Below are 20,642 nucleotides of genomic sequence, written 5' to 3' on the forward strand. Positions count from 1 at the left end.
CAGGTTATAAAATGAAGTATGAACCTGTGTATGTAACCAGTGTTACTAACTCGAGTCAAGTTGTCATTGGTGCCAGATAAAGTGTAATATCGCCCCTCTTCTCGACTTCGGGAAATGAGTTCTTGACTTTTCGGGATCCTGAGCAGTCGGAAAATACCGAAAGGTTGTTTTAAAAAGTCGTCAATTCTCGACATTTTCTGCATTGGTTGTTAGTTTTTAATTATTTCAGAAATGCAAAAATAATCACTTAAGGTGAAAATGACGTGTAGAATTCGAGATTTCCAGAGGTTCACAAAATTTCGTACATTTTCCCACTTAGTCAGGAAATTACGAATCTTTCCCGTCCCGACAAAAAAAAAAAAAAATGTCCGGCATGCCTCTACTCCCCTACTATTCTCACATGCTTCATGTGATCCCTAATCAGTATTCAGTTGTGTGATTCCGAAAAATCGGTTCATGGATTTGAAAAGAGATCCCGATCACGATTTCGGGAAATAATTTCCCAACATTTCGGGATCCCGGAGTGTCAAAAATTGTCCAATAATCGAATTAAAAGGGGTTAATTCTCGATGCTTTCTTCACTTTGACTATCGGAAATTTCCGTAAATTAGTACGGATGTGTGGGATAGAAATGTTTTGATCGGAATGGCACTAGGACGTATTTTTTTTTTTTTTTTAATCCTGACGTTTGGGATAGGAAAAATTTACAAGTTCCTGGCCAAGTTAGGATATTTTAGTACGGGAAATGTTCAATTTTTCCCAACACTAGAAATCTCAAATTGTAGGTGCCTTTTTCCTGTGAAGTGATTCTTTTTGCATTTCTGGAATGTTTCAAACACATACCAAGGAAAAAAATGGAGAATTAATCAGAGTTAAACATGACAAATCCGAATTTGGTCACAGCTCGCGATCCAGGGAAGACGATATCCAAATGGGCAATATTTTCTCCGATCCCGGTACCAACTTTTCCGGATCCCGCACAGTCCTACAAATTAGTTTTTATATCAGAACCTAGGGATATGCGGGATCCTGATAAATAGGAACCGGGAAGAACTTCGGTATAATACCAGATAGTCATGATTGAAAGTAGCTAATTATCGATGTTTTCGGCATTTTATTTGGGAAATTATGAGTTTTTCTCTTTCCGAAAGCGGTGACTTAAAAAACATTTTCCATCGCTATTAAAAAAATTGTCTCGCACACACTTCATATTAACGAATGGTCGGGAAATCAGAAGTAAGGAATATTTTAAATGTGCAAGTTTTTGTTGGTATATGAGGAAAAAAATGACAATTATATCAGGGACAGGAAGATATCGCGCGTTGAAAAAAAATTTCCGATGTGTTGGAAAATTATTATCCCTAATCGATCCTCATTCCGAAAAGAAAGTGAAAATTGTTTTACTTTTACCTTCTTGTTCTTATACGCTGGTCTAGTGAACGTCACTTCCGGCGCTGTTGCCGTGGCAACAGTATACCTGGCAATATACAACGTTCTGTCCATACTTTCCCCATGGAGTGAGTATTGGAAGCGGACCGCAAGGGATACCTTTTGTTCTTAGTGACAGGGTTTTTCAACGAAAATGGTAATATGTATCTTACACCATTGTAAAGATTAGATTCAGAAGAATACGTACATAAAATACAGGTTGCTTACAGGTGACAAGTTAAAGAAGAAATGGAAGAACAAAAGCAGGCACTTTCCATGAAAGTCACCGGCAACTTACGATTTCTTCGGTTTCCGTTACACAGGCTTGCTGACGGGTAAATGAACGTAAGTCGCATGGTTTTTTGTCTGTGGTCAGATATGTCTTATTGCTATGCATATGATTACAATCATTGTGCACATTAGGCATATTAAGTGCCTTTGCACTAATGGGTATTCAAAAACTACAATGCATTTTCTCGATCGGAAGAATACATGTGTGTAGTACATAGTCATAGACGTCGAAAGAAATTCTTGTAGGGGTAGTCAGGCCATTGACATATTTTAATAGTAGTAGTAGTAATATTGGGAGTGTCTAAAGTGATTTCAGTCAATAGCCGGAACAGCAACTACAAATGAATAGGGACTACTACTAATATCAACAACAATAATAAATGCATATGAAGATAACAATGGTTTATTATTATTATTATTGATTGGTTTATTTGGTGTTTTAAGTCCAGTTTATGCACAGTAAGGCTAATCGGGACTGGACCTACAGTTTAAATTGTAATCCGAACCACTATGTGCCTCCACCGTATTATTATTATTATTATTGCATCCAAAGTAAATGTGTAAACTCAAGGTGTATCACGTCTGTTATTTCAGGAAATTAGGTTCGCATTTACATCTTAAACGAATGGCACTTTCCAAAATATATTATGTTCTTGAATTTCCAGAAATTCTGAATAATCGTAACTCGTAAATAAGCGATTTCTAATCGAAAATATTTTACTGCCAATTATAGATTATCAGGAATTGAGATAATACGAAAGAAATCTCTCCCCTAGAAGCTTATATTCCCGCTTCTTGGAAATTCACCCCTTTTCCGAGTTATGCATATCGCTGTGTGCATTAAGGACTATTGAACGAAAGATTGAACATGTGATAAATGCAGTGGCGTAAATAACACCCTCGCGGTGCGCGGGTGGGGGGCGCACGAGCTTCGGGGCGCAGTAAGAATGATAAACTAAGAAAGTCCGATAGTTCACTTTCGGCGTTAAAATATATTTTCAACCGAACATATTATATTTTGTGCCCCTAACTGCAAACAGAAAATGTTAATCACAAGTAGAAAGTGGATTACCAGATTAGAAAACAAAACTTCATTAGCTGAATGATTTACGTAGCCGAAGGGTAGACGACAGGCAAGAGAACACACTGGCAACGCTAATTTTCACCCTACTTACAATTTTTACCAAACGGAAAAGAGAAGTTAAAAATTTTTTTCCTCAACGAAATGAGTTTCCAAGCTAAAATTCATCAAAAATTACTTGAGAAGCACAATGTCAGCAGTGAGAGTGATCGAGTTCGAAAACTAGCAAACAAGAATTTGCTTCCATGAAAAAATGCAGAGGACTGCTAATGATCATTTGACAATATCGTAATTTTTGTAATAACAGTCTGTTTTCATATATAATTATCATATATAATTTTTTACAGCTTCTCTGTTGTCTTAAGCTTTCGTATCAGTTTTTACATTGATTCAAATTACATGTATGAATTTCATGTTTTTATATACCTAATATAAATGTGGGCGTGAATTAATATTTTAGAAAAGAAATATATTTGTATATTTTTAGACGAGTATGGGCACACAACTGAAAGTTGCGCGGGGGTGCTGGGATGCGCAGAGCATGTTAGTTACGCTACTGGATACATTCCTGACGCCTGGAGCCTACTGATCGACCTGAAGGTGTTTTCAGCTTGGCAGCCCATTATTAATTACAACCTATTGTTTTCATTCTAATATTTTTGCATAAAAGAACATGATAAAGTGATAAGTTGAAATAATAACAAGATAATGATGGGCAGAGGAAACGGCACATGTTGTGTTCAACCCTTTTGCCCTCATAATAGGCTCGGAACAAAAATATTTAATCTGGTTTACGTAAATATAAAGAAAGCAGTGGCGGCGATTGGGTTCCAAAACCGGGGGGGCAATGTGTCACAACTGGGAGGTAAAGACAGTATATTTTCCTTTGTAGATAAGATTTAACATAGTGCGGGGGCAAAAGTGGGCAAAAAAGTGGGGGGAATTGCGCCCTCGCCCCCCTAATTGCCGCCACTGAAAGAAAGGTACTAAACATCTCTCCGCACATACACAAAGCTATTGCAAAATTTTCGAAGAAGTGCTAGTCACAACACGTGTGACATCTAAGTTTCCCTTTCCTTAACATCATATTCTTTCCTTCATGCTTGCTTTCACCCTTACTTTGACGACGCCTTCTTATCTTGTGCATCTGAAACTACAAAAGTTTCCTTACATGCTAACCCTCCCTACTTCATTGTTTTCGGCTCATCTTTCCAAAACCTCAGCAACGCTCCATAGCCAACGCCATGTTACCGACCTTAGCAACGACCGTAGCAACCGGTTGTTTAATGCCAATATGGCCGCACCCATGCGCGGGACCAGCAGACGACTTGACCAGCGTATTGATGCACATTAAAGTAAGTAGTAATCTGTGCATGAAACAACGACTCGTGCGGTAACGTTTTCTTTGTTGGTTGTGTTTTTTTGAAGATTTACACCTGCGAATACTTTGTAAAAAAGGTAATAATCCTCGAAAACGATGAGTCGGCAAAGTGACGTGTGGAAATACTTCAAAATAAAAGAAGATGATCGTAGTAAAGCTATCTGCATAAATTGCCATAAAGTAATTTCACGTGGCGGCAAATCGATTAGAACTTACAGCACAACAAATTTATTGCAGCACATAAAAAGATGCACAAGTAAACCAATGCATAGTGTGTCTGAGCTTGAAAAGTTGACTACACTTAAGAAATTCCTATCTTCAAGCAAGGACACAACGTCGCAAAGATGATCTCCAAATGAAACTACCGATCAAAGTTCTGCATGTCCTGTGGAATCTTCTTCTTCAACATGTAGTGAGGAAAATATCGTGTGCAGTGACAGTGTTTTATGCAGTTCAAGTGTCCCAAGCACGAGTAAATCAAAACAGATCACACTCAAGGAGTATGTACACAACACCAAGTCATACGCTAGATCAGACCCACGATCTGTGGAAATTGATCAGAAAATACTAGAATTTATTTGTGTTGATGGGCAACCTTTCACAGTTGTAGAGGACATTGGTTTCAATAGACTTATTAATCATTTGGACCACAGATATTAGATGGTGTCAAGACAATCACTTCGGTACACCCATCTTCCAAGACTCTATGACAGAGTCAAAGAGAAAGTCAAAACAATTCTCAAAGATGGAATGCATATTTCCGCTACAGCAGACTTGTGGAGTAGTTGCTCAGGGAGTGATTTTTTAAGTGTAACTTCTCATTTTATTGATAATTACTGGAAAATTAACCATGTAATCCTTGAAGTTTTGCCATTCCATGGCATCTCTCATACTGGTAGTGCAATTGCGAGTAATCTGAATGATGCATTTCATGCATGGGACATAGATGTTGAGTATCTTGTAACAGATAATGCACCAAACATGATCAGCGCTGTTCACAAACTAGAGATAGAGTCCGCCCCTTGCTTACAGCACACTCTTCAGCTGGTAGTAAACGAAACGTGTCTAAAACAAACTGCAGTTTCAAATATGTGCAAAGTGGCCAGGAGGTTTGTAAGCCATTATCATTCCTCAGTCAAGGACTCAAAAATATTTCAAGAAGTGCAAGAGAGCCTGGGTCTACCAAAACATAAACTTATTCAAGACGAGCCAACTCGCTGGGATTCCACATTTTTGATGTTGGAACGCCTACTTGAACAAAGACTTGCCATTACTGTAGGGCAAAGCAAAATACGAAATTCACCTGCAGAATTGACTTCACAGGAATGGACACTAGCTGAAAACGTGGTGTCAGTTTTGCGCTACTTTCATGAGGCTACACTTTTCTTAAGCTCTGAAAAAGCTTCGATTGCTGATGTTATTCCCATGACAACATCAATTAGCCAAGCACTTCAAGCATTCAAACAGTGCAGAAACATGAAGGTCATGATGAGTGAAATGATGAATTCAATGAATTCTCGGTTTTCCCACTTGGAAGAAACAGACCATTATTTGGTTGCAACATGCTTGAATCCTAAGTACAAAACAAGGTAGGTGTGATTTTTCTGCTGTCTCTTCATTATAAATTTAATTTTGTAAGCAATACCTGCGTTTATTTACATTTTACATATTTTTTAAATCATATTTAAAAAAGTGGAGAAAGTGGTCTGGAATACGTGGAATTTGATGCTAACTTATCACATTTCGTGGCTAAATATACAGCTTATGTGTAGCTTCCACATTTTGATTCAAGTTTCAGTCTTTGTAAAACATTGAAATCTGTATATTAAATTCAAAGATAAATTTTCGAGGGTGTAGAGTCGGTCACTGGTCCTTTTCTCATTAGTCCATTTGTGCACAAAGTGAATTTAAAAGAAAAATTCTGAATATGATTTACATTCAGTGGAATGAAAGATGCCAAAATCAGTTTAATGCTATTAACGTTTGCATATATATATTTTTAATCATCAGAAGAGTAATCCTATTTTATTATTTCAGGCTGTTTTCATCTCCAGTAGCCGCCAACAGGGCAGTGCGTTGCCTGATAAATGAAATTGAAGGTTCCACTGAAAAGCAGCCTAGCATAGAAGCAGAAACCGTAAATACAAGTACACCAGCTGAAACTTCATCACTGTGGAGCTTTTGCGACAAGATTATTGCAAACTCGCATCCAGATGCGCAACCTACATCAAAGTCGGAAATTGAGAAGTACATTGCTGAACCCACCATTCTATGTGACCAGGATCCGCTATTGTACTGGAAATTGAAATATGAGTATCCGAACCTCAAGCAAGTGGCAAGGAAATATTTGAGCATACCTGCTGCATCAGTGTTTAGTGAAAGAGTGTTTAGTGTTGCTGGGCAGATTTGTGACAAGAAAAGAAATAGGTTACATCCAGAAGTGCTGCAAAAACTCGTGTTTTTAAAGTTGAATCTTCCAGAATTGAACTTCCAGTATTAAGAATAGGAAGTCCTTTTTCTAATAAGAACTTCTTTTGTACTAATGCTAAATCTTTGAAAATACATATGTACGTGTATAATATGCAAATATAAGTGTTTAAAGGAAATTTATTTTTGTCATGCTCAAAATAACATTCCATTTTCGTTAGATAGTCCTATGTATCGGAATCGGTTAAATATCGGCATCGGTATTGGTTCCAAAAATTATCGGTGAGTACATCGGCATCGGCAAATTTTCAGCTTCGTCACATCCCTAGTAAACACCTTACATTATTTAGTTCGGCCTGGAACTCCCCTTGGTAGTCTCGTCGAGAGGAGTCTTCAAACTAGGGATGGCCAAAAAAATCTGGAATCCGGATTCGGAAAATATACTATCCGGGTTTCGGAGCGAGAAGAATTACGGAGGCAAAACAGGTTCTGGAAGGATAACGGATTACAGAGGGAAAGCGAATTTTACAGGGAAATGATAAATTTCATCTTAATTTAAGGGGATACAGTTACGGACACGGGTTATAACAATTCCAATAACTTGCAATGCAATTGTTACAACCCAGAAGTGTCCATGACTGTACAAAGCGAAGTACATAGTGAGCAATTGAAGGGCATCAGGGAAGGGACACATGAATGAGAGAAGTAGGGAGACCATATCAAGATTCACATAGGAACGATAGATTGATTGAGTTGGTGTTTTAAGTCCACTTTATGCACAGTAAGGCAAATCGGGACTGTACATACAGTTTAGAGTGGGATCCGACAGGAAAGATAGGAATGATAGCCAAGAGGCTTTACAACAGGTGACGACATCGGTTACTTTCGCTACTTTCTTCTAGACTGGATGGAATAGTGTACGCAGATGTGTCTTTTAAAACACAGAGAGAGGGGGGTAATACAAGCAGAGAAAAATGGTGGAAGGTAAAAATAAGACGTACAATAGCAATGAGAAAAGGTGAAAGAAATACAAATGAATTCAGGAGAGGGCGAGGGAATATCTGTTATCTGCCAACCGTAATTTATCAGCATTATTTCCTGCCCAGCCGGTCAAAATTTTCTGGCGCCGCGCATGAAAGAAGCCGACTGCGCTTAGTAATATAGTAGATTTCCCTTCATTTATGAAATGATTGCACTACTTTATGTTTTCATTTTTGACCATAAAATAATTGGTACAGGTTAACAAAAAGTCTGTACATGAAATCAGTTCGCAACAATCAGATGTAATCTGAATATTTTTTTGTACTATGATAAGAGACCAGCGGTGGCGCTGTAAGTGTGCTGAGGGGGTGCGGAATGAAATTTTGGGGGTGTGATGTTGAAAACATAGAGAACATGCATTCTTTAGCCATTACAACATATACCAGTGAACATTTAATAGGCTTTTATGAAAATATTCCAATGAAACTGAAGACTACTAGTGACTTGTTTCAGTTTTGTTTGTTTTGGCCACTACAAGCGCATGTTTTTTTATAATTTTAAACGAACAAAGCTTGTTTATGCAGGACAATGACCATATACTGTGTCTTCAAAAAGAAAAATATTTTTTTTAACAAAAAAAATAATAATAATGGTGGAAGAAAGCCAACAGCCACTAATAACTGTAGAGACCCCTCCCCCCTAATAGAGTAATGCAAATGAGGGTTCTCTTTCAGATTAGGAGCAATGCATGTTGTCTACAATGATAGCGGTGTTACTCCAATGTGACAACAAAGTTTTAGAAAGTCATACAGAACGTAATATGGCAGATGCGGACGAAAATTAAGGAATGCTGACTGCTGAGAAAAACCCTTCGCACCTTCTTCCCCGAGCCACCTATGCATGAGAGCAAAAAAAGTTTGGTCGAAAGCGAGAAGAAATACATGCTCCGAAGCATGTAATCTCAGGAAGCAGGTGCAAATGATTATATTCTCTCGGCATCGAAAAGTGCTTGCGCATTAAACTGAAGCGCAAACTTGTCCAATCTATCAAAATATCGCTCTTGTGCAACTGCTACGACAGATGAGGAGCCATCGAGCAATGGAGGCATGTTTGCCCGAAGCAAAGAACTGTTGTACAATACTACTGCAACAACACTGTGAGGCAACCCCTCACCAGTTTAGTATTTCTTTTTCAATAATTATATACATATTATTTTTTTTTGTATGTGTTTCGTGTGTAGTTTGCGCTCTTCTCTGGAGTGTAAGTGATCCAGTCAAGGAGGACTCTGGCGAGAAGGTGCGGGTAGAAATTTTGTATTTTTATTATATATTTTTTCTTGGGTTTATATTAAATATTAATCTATTCCTATTCTCCTGGGATATTTGGGTTATAGTTAGGGATTAGTTGAGGTCCAGTACTACCAGTGTACCCTCATATACGGTCCATGACAGATTACGGGCAGCTAGATGTGGAATTTTAACATGTAGTGTAACAAAATACGCAAGAGGGCAGAACCTCGTGTGACTGACCAAAAAGGACTCTTGTTGGACACCCCCTCTGCCGGTCAGTCCAAGAACCACCCCAGGAGGGAGAAGGGGGAAGTTTTTTTTTTTATGTTTTTTTTTCTCTCTCTTCGAGGAGAGAGGCTACAAAAAGACAACAAAGATATAATATGGCGGAGTAGAAGGACATAGTACATAGTACATAGTACATAGGACATAGGCGCCGGGACTTAGTTAGTGTGTGTGCATGGGGTAAACAAAACAAATAGTAGAGGCCTCTAATAACTAAGACGGAACTGTAAATACAACAAGAAGCAAAAGTATATACTTATAATGTTCACAATCATTTAATCATATTCTTTCAACAACGCAGAAATAATAAATTCAATATTTGTATAAATATTATTGTACTAATTGTTTTGTTTTTTTTTGAACAACTTATTGTGCTCACGGCGGCGAGGTGGGGAAAGGGTTAACACCTACGTAAACTTTCATAAAGAGTCTCATGCCATCCCTTTCGCCTCTCCCCGTTGTGCGTCACATGGCGCCCAATAGCTGTAGAAAAAGTGAAAAGAAGGAAACAATAGATCAGTAACACAGTTTTAAATCTGAAAGGATGAAATGGAAGAATATGAAACTAAAGTAATGCAAGTTCATACAAGAGATGCAGTAAATATTAACCACAATAACAATGGAAATGGAGACGTTGTTTGTTCGATATTTGACCAGCACATTCAGAATGAAAATGAAGTTTCGAAAAGCGAGGTGCTAAGAATGCCTATTATTTCAGTTGGTATAGGTGGAAGCCATTATCAAGCATTGGCCGACTCAGGGCCTATGGTCACTTGTTTATCAGAAGAAGTGTGGTTGGAAATAGTAAAATGGAAGCCTGATATCCCTCAGTTAAGCGTAGGGAGCATCAAAGTAATATCAGCCTTCGGCAACAAAGCATCAAAGGTGGTGACGCAAGCATACGTTCCGCTGTCATTTGGGGAAGTAACCACTGATGTCGTGTGTCTTGTAATTCGAAATCTAGTTAAACCGATGCTATTAGGATCAGATTTCTTGAAGGCGTGTCGAGCTGTCATTGATTATGATCGAAGTATTGTGGCGATGACAATAGAGCAACAATGTGTTGAAATTAAATTCTTGTCGCAGGAAGAGTTGCAAATAGCCGACGGGGTGCCGACCCTTTTTCTGTCTTATGAATGCAAGGAGCCTATATGTTGTTGTGACGAGGCAGAGATCAAATCGTTAAGGAGTTATGTAAATGATAGTTTAACAAAAAACATGAACTCTAAGGAAGCGAAACCTCAAGTGACTGAGGCTGCCGTGTACGTGGGCACAATGGAAGACAATATCACGAAAGCTACAAGACGACAGATTGAGGATCACGTTATGGCTACAGAAGGTCTAACCGGAGATCAACAAGCGGCGCTTCAAGATCTATTAATAGAATTTAGGGATATTTTCGATGAGAAGCCGGGGTTGGTCAAGAATTATGAACACGAGCTTGAAATTACTGATGATAGACCTTGGGGACAGAAGCTTTATCCTATCCCCATGCAACATAGAGAGAAAGCTGACAAGCAAATTCAAGAAATGCTTCGTTGGGGAATAATAGAGCAGAGACCAACATGCTACCTGAACCCTCTAGTATGCGTGAAGAAACCCGGAACGAATGATGTTAGAATTTGTCTTGACGCAAGGAGAGCGAATGAAGTGCTGAAAGCACAGCATGACGCCCCGCCCACTCCAATGGAGATTTTACAGAAGTTTGAAGGTAAACGCTACATTACTTGCATTGACTTGACCTCGTTTTTCCTTCAAATACCTGTCAAGGAAGAACATCAGAAGTATCTTGGATTCATATATAATAACGTTACATATTGTTACAAGAGGATGTGTTTTGGCCTGAAAACTAGCATGGCGAGTGCAGTTCGATGCTTGAAAGCTGTACTGGGTGAAGATGTCAGAGAATACTGCGATGCATATTGTGACGATATTACTGTTGCTGATGATGACTATGAAGAGCACTTGCATCATTTGCTGATTGTTTTCAATAAGTTGAGGGATAGTGGACTAACGTTGAAGCTAAGAAAATGTAGTTTCGCTCAAGAGGAAGTATCGTTGTTGGGAATGAAAGTATCTTCACAGGGCATAAGAAAAGACCCAGAAAAAATGCAAACGTTGCAAGATTTCCGAAGGCCAAGAAATGTGCGGGAGCTAAAGAGTCTCCTTGGCTTTCTGAACTTCTACAGAGCATTCCAGCACGATCATGCAGAGTTGACTGTACCTTTGGTAGAACTACTGAAGAAAAATAAGAGATTTATTTGGGGATCTCGTCAGGAAGAGGCATTCGTGAGAATAAAGGAGGCATTTTTACGTGATGTGATATTGCACCAGCCGTGGCAAGATAGAGAGTACTATCTAGAATGCGATGCATGTGACAGGTCTATTTCGGCGATTTTATACCAAAGAGACGATAATGGTGAACCTCGTATAATAAGTTGCTGTAGCAGGGTTCTAAATGATTGTGAGGGCAATTACACAATTACACAGAAAGAGTTACTGAGCATTGTTTATGGCATACAAAAGAATGCATTGTACTTAACAGATACGCATTTCATAATAAGAACTGATCACAAAGCTCTGAAATTCTTGTTAAGCTGCAAACTCGCAAATGCAAAGATAACGCGCTGGATTCTTCTCTTGCAAGCTTTAGATTTCGAAATACAGTATATCAAAGGGTCGGAAAATATGGCTGATTACTTGTCAAGGTACCCTAGTGCTGTAAGAAAGGGTCCCTGTAGTTATCTGAAGGCCCCTGGAATAGTCGTGGCGGCCGTGCATTTCAACCCCCCGACAGAGCTTGTGCAATCCATGCATAGGTTGCCTAAGCTGCAGGCGGATGATCCAGTATTAGGTCATATTATAAACGAATATAGCGATAAAGGGTGTCAAGATGTAGTGAAGCAGGGGTTTCGATACACCATCAAGGATGGCATATTGTGTAGAAAGGAAGGATGCTTGCTAAAAATGTGTGTGCCCGGAAGTATTACGCGAGAAGTGATAGACTTTTACCACAAAAGAGGTCATTTTGGGGAGTGGAAAACATTCATGGCCATTTCAGAGCACTTCACATGGTGGAAAATGAGAAAACAAATCAGGCAATTTGTTTCGGAGTGTGATTTGTGCCAACGAACAAAACATCCTAATAAAGAGCTGAAAGGACCCATGCAAGCAGTGTTGGCAGAGGAGCCAGGAGTTCTAATTGCCGCCGACGTCTACGGGGCCCTGCCTAAGGCAAAATACAGCTTGCAATATTGCTTGGTTCTTTGTGATGTTTTCAGTAAATATGTTGCAATCTACGCAATGCAGAAAATTACCACCAGTGCCATACTTAACAAAGTGTTGAATGAGTTTTTACTGCTGTGCCCAAATGTACAAACAATCATAACAGACCAGGGAACTCAATTCAAGGCGCATAAATGGAAGAGGTCGCTAGCCGGTAGAGGTATAGAAGCTCAGTTTGTTAGCGTAAGAAACCAGAAAGCAAACCCGGTGGAAAGAGTAATGAAGGAGTTAGGGCGCCTCTTTAGAGCTTACACGAGCCACAATCACAAGCAGTGGCCTTTGCACGTTCCAGATATTGCCAGATGCATCAACATGGCTACACATTCAAGCACAAAAGCATCTCCGTATGAAATATTTTTCAACCGGAAACCTGATCAGGAACTCATGAAGCTGTTTCGCTTGCCTCAGCTGAACGCTTCCCCTCCATATGAGTATAAACTTCTCAAAGTTAAAGGGAACATACAACTAGAAGCAGAGAGAAGAAAGAGAATATATGACAAACATCATACAATATCCTACAAACCTGGTGATCTAGTTCTCCGCAAGACCAATGTGTCCTCGGAGGTTGCAAAAGGGGTCTTTAAGAAGTTCGCCCAGCTGTACGAAGGGCCCTTTTCGGTCAGAAATGTTGTAAGAGTTAATTCCTATCAGCTGTGGGACATAAGAAACGACAAAGACGGCGGGGTTTATAACAGCAGCCATTTAAAGCCCTACGTCACGGCCCAGGAAACAGCCGGAGAAAGCCAAGGAGGGTCGAAGTGAGAAGAGCTGGTCATACAAGGGACCGTATTGTGCCGCTGGCATTGGAAAAAAAAAAAAAAAAAAAAAAAAAAAAAAAAAAAAAAGGAGAAACAAAATAAAGTTCACAATTTTAAAGAATATTAGTGTTATAATCTTGTTCGTGTGTGTAATATAATGTTGTAATATCAATTTACATCTATATTTCTAATTAGTTATTATGGCGTAGTCTTAAAGGTAGCAGGGGCTATGTCCCCCTAAAAAAAAAAATAATAATAATAATAATAACATTAGCATTTATTAAATTACAAGGAGTACGAAATCATACTGTAGAGGGCTTGCCCTACTGTATGATTACGTAGGGGGGATGTGAGGCAACCCCTCACCAGTTTAGTATTTCTTTTTCAATAATTATATACATATTATTTTTTTTTGTATGTGTTTCGTGTGTAGTTTGCGCTCTTCTCTGGAGTGTAAGTGATCCAGTCAAGGAGGACTCTGGCGAGAAGGTGCGGGTAGAAATTTTGTATTTTAATTATATATTTTTTCTTGGGTTTATATTAAATATTAATCTATTCCTATTCTCCTGGGATATTTGGGTTATAGTTAGGGATTAGTTGAGGTCCAGTACTTCCAGTGTACCCTCATATACGGTCCATGACAGATTACGGGCAGCTAGATGTGGAATTTTAACATGTAGTGTAACAAAATACGCAAGAGGGCAGTACCTCGTGTGACTGACCAAAAAGGACTCTTGTTGGACACGCCCTCTGCCGGTCAGTCCAAGAACCACCCCGGGAGGGAGAAGGGGGAAGTTTTTTTTTATGTTTTTTTTTCTCTCTCTTCGAGGAGAGAGGCTACAAAAAGACAACAAAGATATAATATGGCGGAGTAGAAGGACATAGTAAAACAGCCTGTAGAGAGTGTGCGAGTGTGCATTGTGCAAATAGTGCGGATAAGGATTTTTTGACATGTGTAATATCGAAGCAAGGATCTTAGGAAAGGATTGGACACAGTGAAAGAATGAAGCCGCAGAAAGAAAGTGGACTGGACTAGCTTAGAAGGAATATGCAGGTGAGAGTGCAGTGAATAAGGGCCCCAACGAAAGGCGCCGGGACTTAGTTAGTGTGTGTGCATGGGGTAAACAAAACAAATAGTAAGAGGCCTCTAATAACTAAGACGGAACTGTAAATACAACAAGAAGCAAAAGTATATACTTATAATGTTCACAATCATTTAATCATATTCTTTCAACAACGCAGAAATAATAAATTCAATATTTGTATAAATATTATTGTACTAATTGTTTTCTTTTTTTGAACAACTTATTGTGCTCACGGCGGCGAGGTGGGGAAAGGGTTAACACCTACGTAAACTTTCATAAAGAGTCTCATGCCATCCCTTTCGCCTCTCCCCGTTGTGCGTCACAAACACTGATCACATTGCTTTTCAGTTAGCCAACTATTCCTCTTTCTCAGTTTGGGATTAGTGGAACATATTCAGTAAACTTAGTTACGTGCTATTTAAATATTTAAAATAAGCGTGAGACAGGATGGAACGAATTCGAAATCCGGATTCCATTCAAAATCCAGATTACCTCCGAAATCCGGATTTTATCCCAAATCCGGATTTTCCGTTTTTACTATGCTGATTCCGGATTTTGAAAAATCCGGATTGGGCCATTCCTACTTCAAACACGCTCCTCACATAATTCCACACAAACAGATTCAAAAGCCCTTTCAGAAGTTTTTATGTAGTACTCCAATGCTATATTGATGTTACGTCCGGTGGCAGCTTCTATCTTGTTACTGTATTATATTCTTAATGTACAAAACCGTCAAAACCCATCAAGCTTTATTCCTCGAACACTTGTGACAATAGAGTAACGTTGATATCAAACATTTGTAACCGCCAAAGATCCTATTTGCCTTTGCTCGGTGCTCAGCTTGTCTACCACGGTATTTTCAAAGAAGCTAAACCGAAAAACACCTCAAACGTAAATTCCACAAACTTTTAAATTTCAAGATTTGAAGTAATCTCAAGTTGTAAGTCTGGTAATTTCCAGTTTAATGAGGTAATTTTTAGTCTACGTTTTTCTACTCGTAAATGGTGAAATATAACGAAAACCCGTTAATAGGTTATTTTTTTTAGTAAATATAAAATTTCTTGAATTGAAAGAACTCTGTATTATCACATTCTTTGATATACATATTTTCCTTTCTCCTGCCAATTTATTTTTTGTAGACAAAAATCAGAATTAATTCCCATCATCGATCGTTATGAAAGTACTCGAAGACTCGAACTGATTGATTCAGACTATATTGATTACTTACAAACAAAAACTGTCTGATGAATGACCTATCAGATACTAGATTCTTATGATAACAACTAACGTCATTGTTTATAAGATGGTTTCAGAACTAAGTTACGACTTGTCACTTCTTCATCAGAATCTCGGACTATATTTTGCGGCGGTTACATGCGGAAACTTCAACTAGTTTCGTTACATTAAAGTATACCTCGAATCAGTTGATTAAAATTGGGCAGTCAACAAGATTGTTTTTTTAAACCAGTTTTGTTTAAATTAGAGTTTAAACCAATGTTTGAATAAAGCTCTTTTTAATCAATGTTCCTTATTTTTTGATTTTTCAATATAATTAAGAGAAAGGAAAATGATGGAAATAAATCTTCACTTAAATAATAATAAACTGAGACTAGACTGTGTGGGATAAATTCAAAAAATAATCTGATGAACAAAAGGGAGTAAGCGCAATGGTACTTACAGTCACTGCCGTACGCAGAGGGGGCTGAAGGGGCTACATCCACCTCCAAAATTTTGAAAAATCAACAATTTAAAATAAAAGCACTAAAACAGGGTAGGGTGTCTACCAAAATAACAGATCATAAAGTCTTGGCATTTTCATGATTTTTTTCCTTTTTCTTAACATTTATTTAATCGCCCTCTAGTTACGTACAGTTGGAAATAAAGACAATTTACATTGTTATGTTCCTGTATTGTGATTTTATAAAAGATCTGTGCAAATATTCAATTTTATCAAATGCCAGTACAGATATATGACAATGTCACTATACTGTAGGAAATAGCAAAAATTCTTGACTACAAGAATAATTTCTTCTTGACTTTCTTAACCTACTTGTTGATTTTTTGACTTTTTCTTGATTTTCTTGACATTATTGACTGGTAGACACCACGTAAAAACTCGGGAAAAGCCAGAGTGGTAAATGCAAGCTCCATAAAATGACCCCCAGTTGCCATTTTTGATAACATTGGGTTCTAAGTTAAGAAAATATCTCAAATTTTCCTTTCCATGTATTATGATATTAATGCATCATACTCACTATTTTCAATCTGTTATTTACTGATTTCAATACGCAAATACATAATAACAAACATAATAGTAATAACACGACAAATTACACTAGGGAACAAATTAAATACTTTTTTTTGCCTCCAGAGCGAAATTCGTTGCCTCGTATGGAAACAAGTGTGCTGAATTCAAAAATAACAAAAAAAAATGCTCTAACACGCAAGATTTTATTTTTACAGGTAGATTTCAGTATACATGGAAATATGCGTAACAAATGTACAGAGCCATGAATTGCACATCATGTAAGTACATGTAAATAATATAAAGTATCATTTTATAAGGAAATTAGTAATCAACCACTAGTCAGAAGTAATTAGCTTGCTACAGATAAGGAAATTTGAACAATACAAAAGCATACATTTACTTGAGAATAGGTAAAAAATGTCTACCTTTCGATGAACGTCTCTTATATTCAGTGCTACTTTCTCGTTTCGTATTCCAACAGTAATCCCCTAACATGGCTGGGTCTCATTGTCCTTGGTAATGACGTTCCATGTCAGAAATGTCCTGATGGAACCTTTCCCCCTGTTTATCACTTACATCACCTAAATTCTGTGGAAGATATTCAAGATGAGAATGTAGAAGATGAATTTTTAAAGACATTCGGCAACCCATTTCTTTGCAACACCTCAGTAGCTCTGAAACTAGAAATTCATAGTTCTCTTCTTTTTTGTTTCCCAGGAATCCATTCACCACAGCATTGAAGAAACGCCACGCTGCCAGCTTGACGTCTTGGAGCTTTGATTAAAAAAAATTGTCTTTCAGGGGTTTTCTAATTTGTGGTCCCACAAAAATACTTTCCTTCAATTTTGCTTGTTGTCTAGTTCGAGAAAAGGTCTTGGAGATAACGAAATCCACTGCCATCTTTATTCAAGGCTTTCACGAAGTTCTTTATCAATCCTAATTTAATATGTAGTGGTGGGAGAAGAATCTTCTTTGGATCAACAAGCACCACATATTTCACATTTTTTCTCCAATTTGGTATTCATCCCTCATTCCCCAATCTTTAACTACAAAATGGATGACTTGTGTCGCGACTGTCCCACAGGCACAAAAAGCAGCAATGTTTCGTAAAACCTCCCTGTAATCCTGTGAGCAAGGCAATAACCTTGAGATCAGCACAGATTTCCCATTCAAATTTATTATAATTTACAGCTGCTAACAAAGCAGACATTGTTTCGTATGTTTCCTTTGTATTTAGAGCATGGAATAAAGGAATTGATGAATTGATGGTAAACCATTGCCATTATGCAGCAATACAGCTTTCATACTTAACAGTCTCCAATCGGGTACTGAATGTCGAACACCGAACTCATTCATTAAGGAAACGATATCTACAGAGAAGCACATATTTTCTTTCATTGTGAAATACTTGGAAAACTGTTCGTGATGGTTTCGATAAATGGAAATTTTTGTGTCTTTCGCAAGGAGTTTCCACTGCTGAAGCCTTGAACCAAGAATCTCTGCTTCTTTTTTTCCCAAATTTGAATCGCGTATAAGATCACTTAGCTCATCATGCATAATGAGTTGCACACCTTCATCTTGTTCGTCACAATGGTATTCTACGTCGATTGACGTTGACGACTCGTCTGTGGTATCTTCATCTTCATCTGCTATGTGCGTGGGGGTTTTGCAACTGGTAGTTCCCCGCAGTGGTGTACCAGTCTCTTATATATACATTTACATAACTTTTCGAATGAAGTAATTCTTTCCCTTTCTTTTCCAGGTAAACATCTAGCCTTAATTTCCAATGTTCGTATACCTTATACCTTAAATTTTATTTTATTAAAAATTGACATTATGAAAAATTTTTACGTGTAGGAGAATTTTGAGGATTAGTTTCGCTTACTACACTACAAAACACATTAGAAACAGTCATTACTTTCACGGGGGCAAAAATCATGCTCCCTAGTGTTATTAGGTGTTCTATGTCCCCACGGGCCCCTACAAGTTTGCGCCACTGAAAGCATCCAGTTATTCATTTCCAGCCCCTCCCGAAAAAAAAACCTGCGTACGCCAGTGCTTACAGTACATTTAAACCATTCGTTGTTACAAAATGGGGGTTTACCTCTCTCCCCTTCTGAACTACCCATTTTCGTCTCAAAGTTTGTTACTAATTTATATTCCAAGCAACATGCTAAACTTCGAATAAGAAAAAGTACTGTAGTTCCATTGCTTCACAAACGTCTGAAGTCCGTGTGTTATTTTTTAAAAAATAATTTGCATTGTTTCTAAATGATCAAAACAATATACAACATAAATTGAAAATTATAATATAAAATTTGTAGAGGCTTGATTGTTTTTCCGCCTCCGTTACGATGTCATGAGTGTAGCAGGCTTCGACGTCAGTGGTTCTCTGTCATGTTGGAATCCTGGAGGAGGTATTAGATTTGTGTCTATTTAATGATGTTTGTCATCGCTTCATCATTCATCCTCAGCTTGCGATTATCCCAGTCCTTTTTCGCTTGAAGCAGGCGACAAAGGCAGTGGAAGGACAGACGAGGTGTCTTTCGGGGGGAATGGTTGGCAATGGGACAAGTTTACTGATGACAGTTTTGTCATTTTTTGTTTTGCTGTTTCCTGCGTGCGCTTGCTGTCATGGTCATCAATCATGAACCTGATTTCCTGCATTTGCAATATATCATAATATTATATAAAAAAAAAACAACTTGAAAGCTCATTCAGTACACAATTGAATCGTTTATTAAAGAAACCGTCTATCGACCACTTTTGGCCAAAACGACATTTTTACAGTTTCATTTAGCCCTTACCAAGATGCATCATTTGATGTAGAAACCGCTCATATAACCGCATCCGTTATGAAGGTAAGTGGCCTTGAAATATCCGGTTACTGCAGAAACCCCTCAGGCGCCGCAACATAGAGGCTTTCTACAGTAAAGATGTAACTCAGTTGGTACCGACTGATTCAATCGCACGTTCCATGCAGTTGGCAATACTACGTACATTGTATCCAAGAACAAGTGTTCTCCTGTGGAGTGGTTAGTTTAACATTGTCGTGAATTCAGTGGCGTGCCCAAGGGGAAGGGGGAGTGTTGGTGGAGGTCATGCCCACCCCCTTTGGCCCAGCATTCAAGAATAAAAGAACATCAAAAGCAGGAAAAAGTGGCAAAATGAAGGCTGGCGACTAAACAAATGTATATGTAAACTCCTCCCCCTTTAGAAAATCCTGAGCACGCCACTGCGTGAATTGTTGCCTGACAAAGTTTATCTTCAGCTAAATACACCAAAAACCAACATGAAAGGTCCCCATAATCAGGAAGAAACTGGACGATATTCGTAAGTTGCTGGATTACACACGAGAATATGACAACTTCTACGACAACATTCTGCTGTGGCCAACAACACATGCTGAATGCTTCAACTTGGTCTAGGACAGTGGCGTAGCAGCCACCCCCGCAGTGCGGGGGGCCCTGAGTTGTAGGGGTCCCACTATGTTCTCTCTGTGTCGTCCTGAAATTTTATATACGGTAATCCCAGAAATTCAGCAGTTACTGTCGCTTATTTAAAAAATGGATTTACGAAACAGAAAGTTGGTTCCCAGTAACATATAATATGACGACGTCTGCGATAATAAGCAGAGGGGCCCGGGCAACTTGACATTATGGGTCTCTTCCGAAATTCAGAATTAAGTTACTTGCTTATAGATGGCAATCGATAGGAAGATTCTCTCATCTCATACCTTCATACCTACGTGGTTTACGTAATAGTAGTATTGTGTAGTGTAGTACAGTTGTGAATCAAGTAGAAAGATTCAGTTGATCAACCGGTTGATGTCTTATTTTTACACAATACCTAAACAAGCAAACTTGATAATTTATGACAATATTACCAGTGATATTTAAAATGTAACTTCCCACCAACTATTTTCAAGGGGGGAGGGGGGGCAAGCCTCACTATGACATTGAAATAAGATCTGAGATAAATTTCCCACATTGTCCACACCTATTACGTTTTACTTCAAAGGAGCCCAAAAACTCAGGATGTTGAGCCCAAAGACAATTTTCCCTTTGCCCTTAGGTCCAGTAGCCCCAATTCCGCCACGCAGG

At 38.4% G+C, this 20,642-nt stretch overlaps 2 protein-coding genes across 3 annotated transcripts in view; both read left to right on the forward strand.

The window, feature by feature from the left end:
* LOC145985063 (uncharacterized) overlaps positions 1–20,642 on the forward strand; it is a 224,514-nt gene that overhangs the window by 113,338 nt on the left and 90,534 nt on the right. The gene's annotated exons all lie outside the window — the stretch shown is intronic.
* LOC145984858 (zinc finger BED domain-containing protein 4-like) lies at positions 5,670–6,736 on the forward strand. Its single transcript, XM_083118237.1, has 2 exons — positions 5,670–5,770; positions 6,219–6,736. Exons 1-2 carry the CDS (start codon positions 5,670–5,672, stop codon positions 6,679–6,681), a joined length of 564 nt encoding a protein of 187 aa, XP_082974363.1. The 3' UTR covers positions 6,682–6,736.

Source organism: Lepisma saccharinum, chromosome 3, assembly GCF_977018435.1.
Source record: "Lepisma saccharinum chromosome 3, izLepSacc3.1, whole genome shotgun sequence".
NCBI classification, from domain to species: Eukaryota; Metazoa; Arthropoda; class Insecta; order Zygentoma; family Lepismatidae; genus Lepisma; species Lepisma saccharinum.

Excerpts from the sequence above, each read along its gene's own strand:
- LOC145984858 (XM_083118237.1), top strand. The coding sequence starts at position 5,670 with ATGAGTGAAATGATGAATTCAATGAATTCTCGGTTTTCCCACTTGGAA. Across the intron at positions 5,771-6,218 it reads AATCCTAAGTACAAAACAAG|GCTGTTTTCATCTCCAGTAG; the intron begins GTAGGTGTGATT and ends TTATTATTTCAG.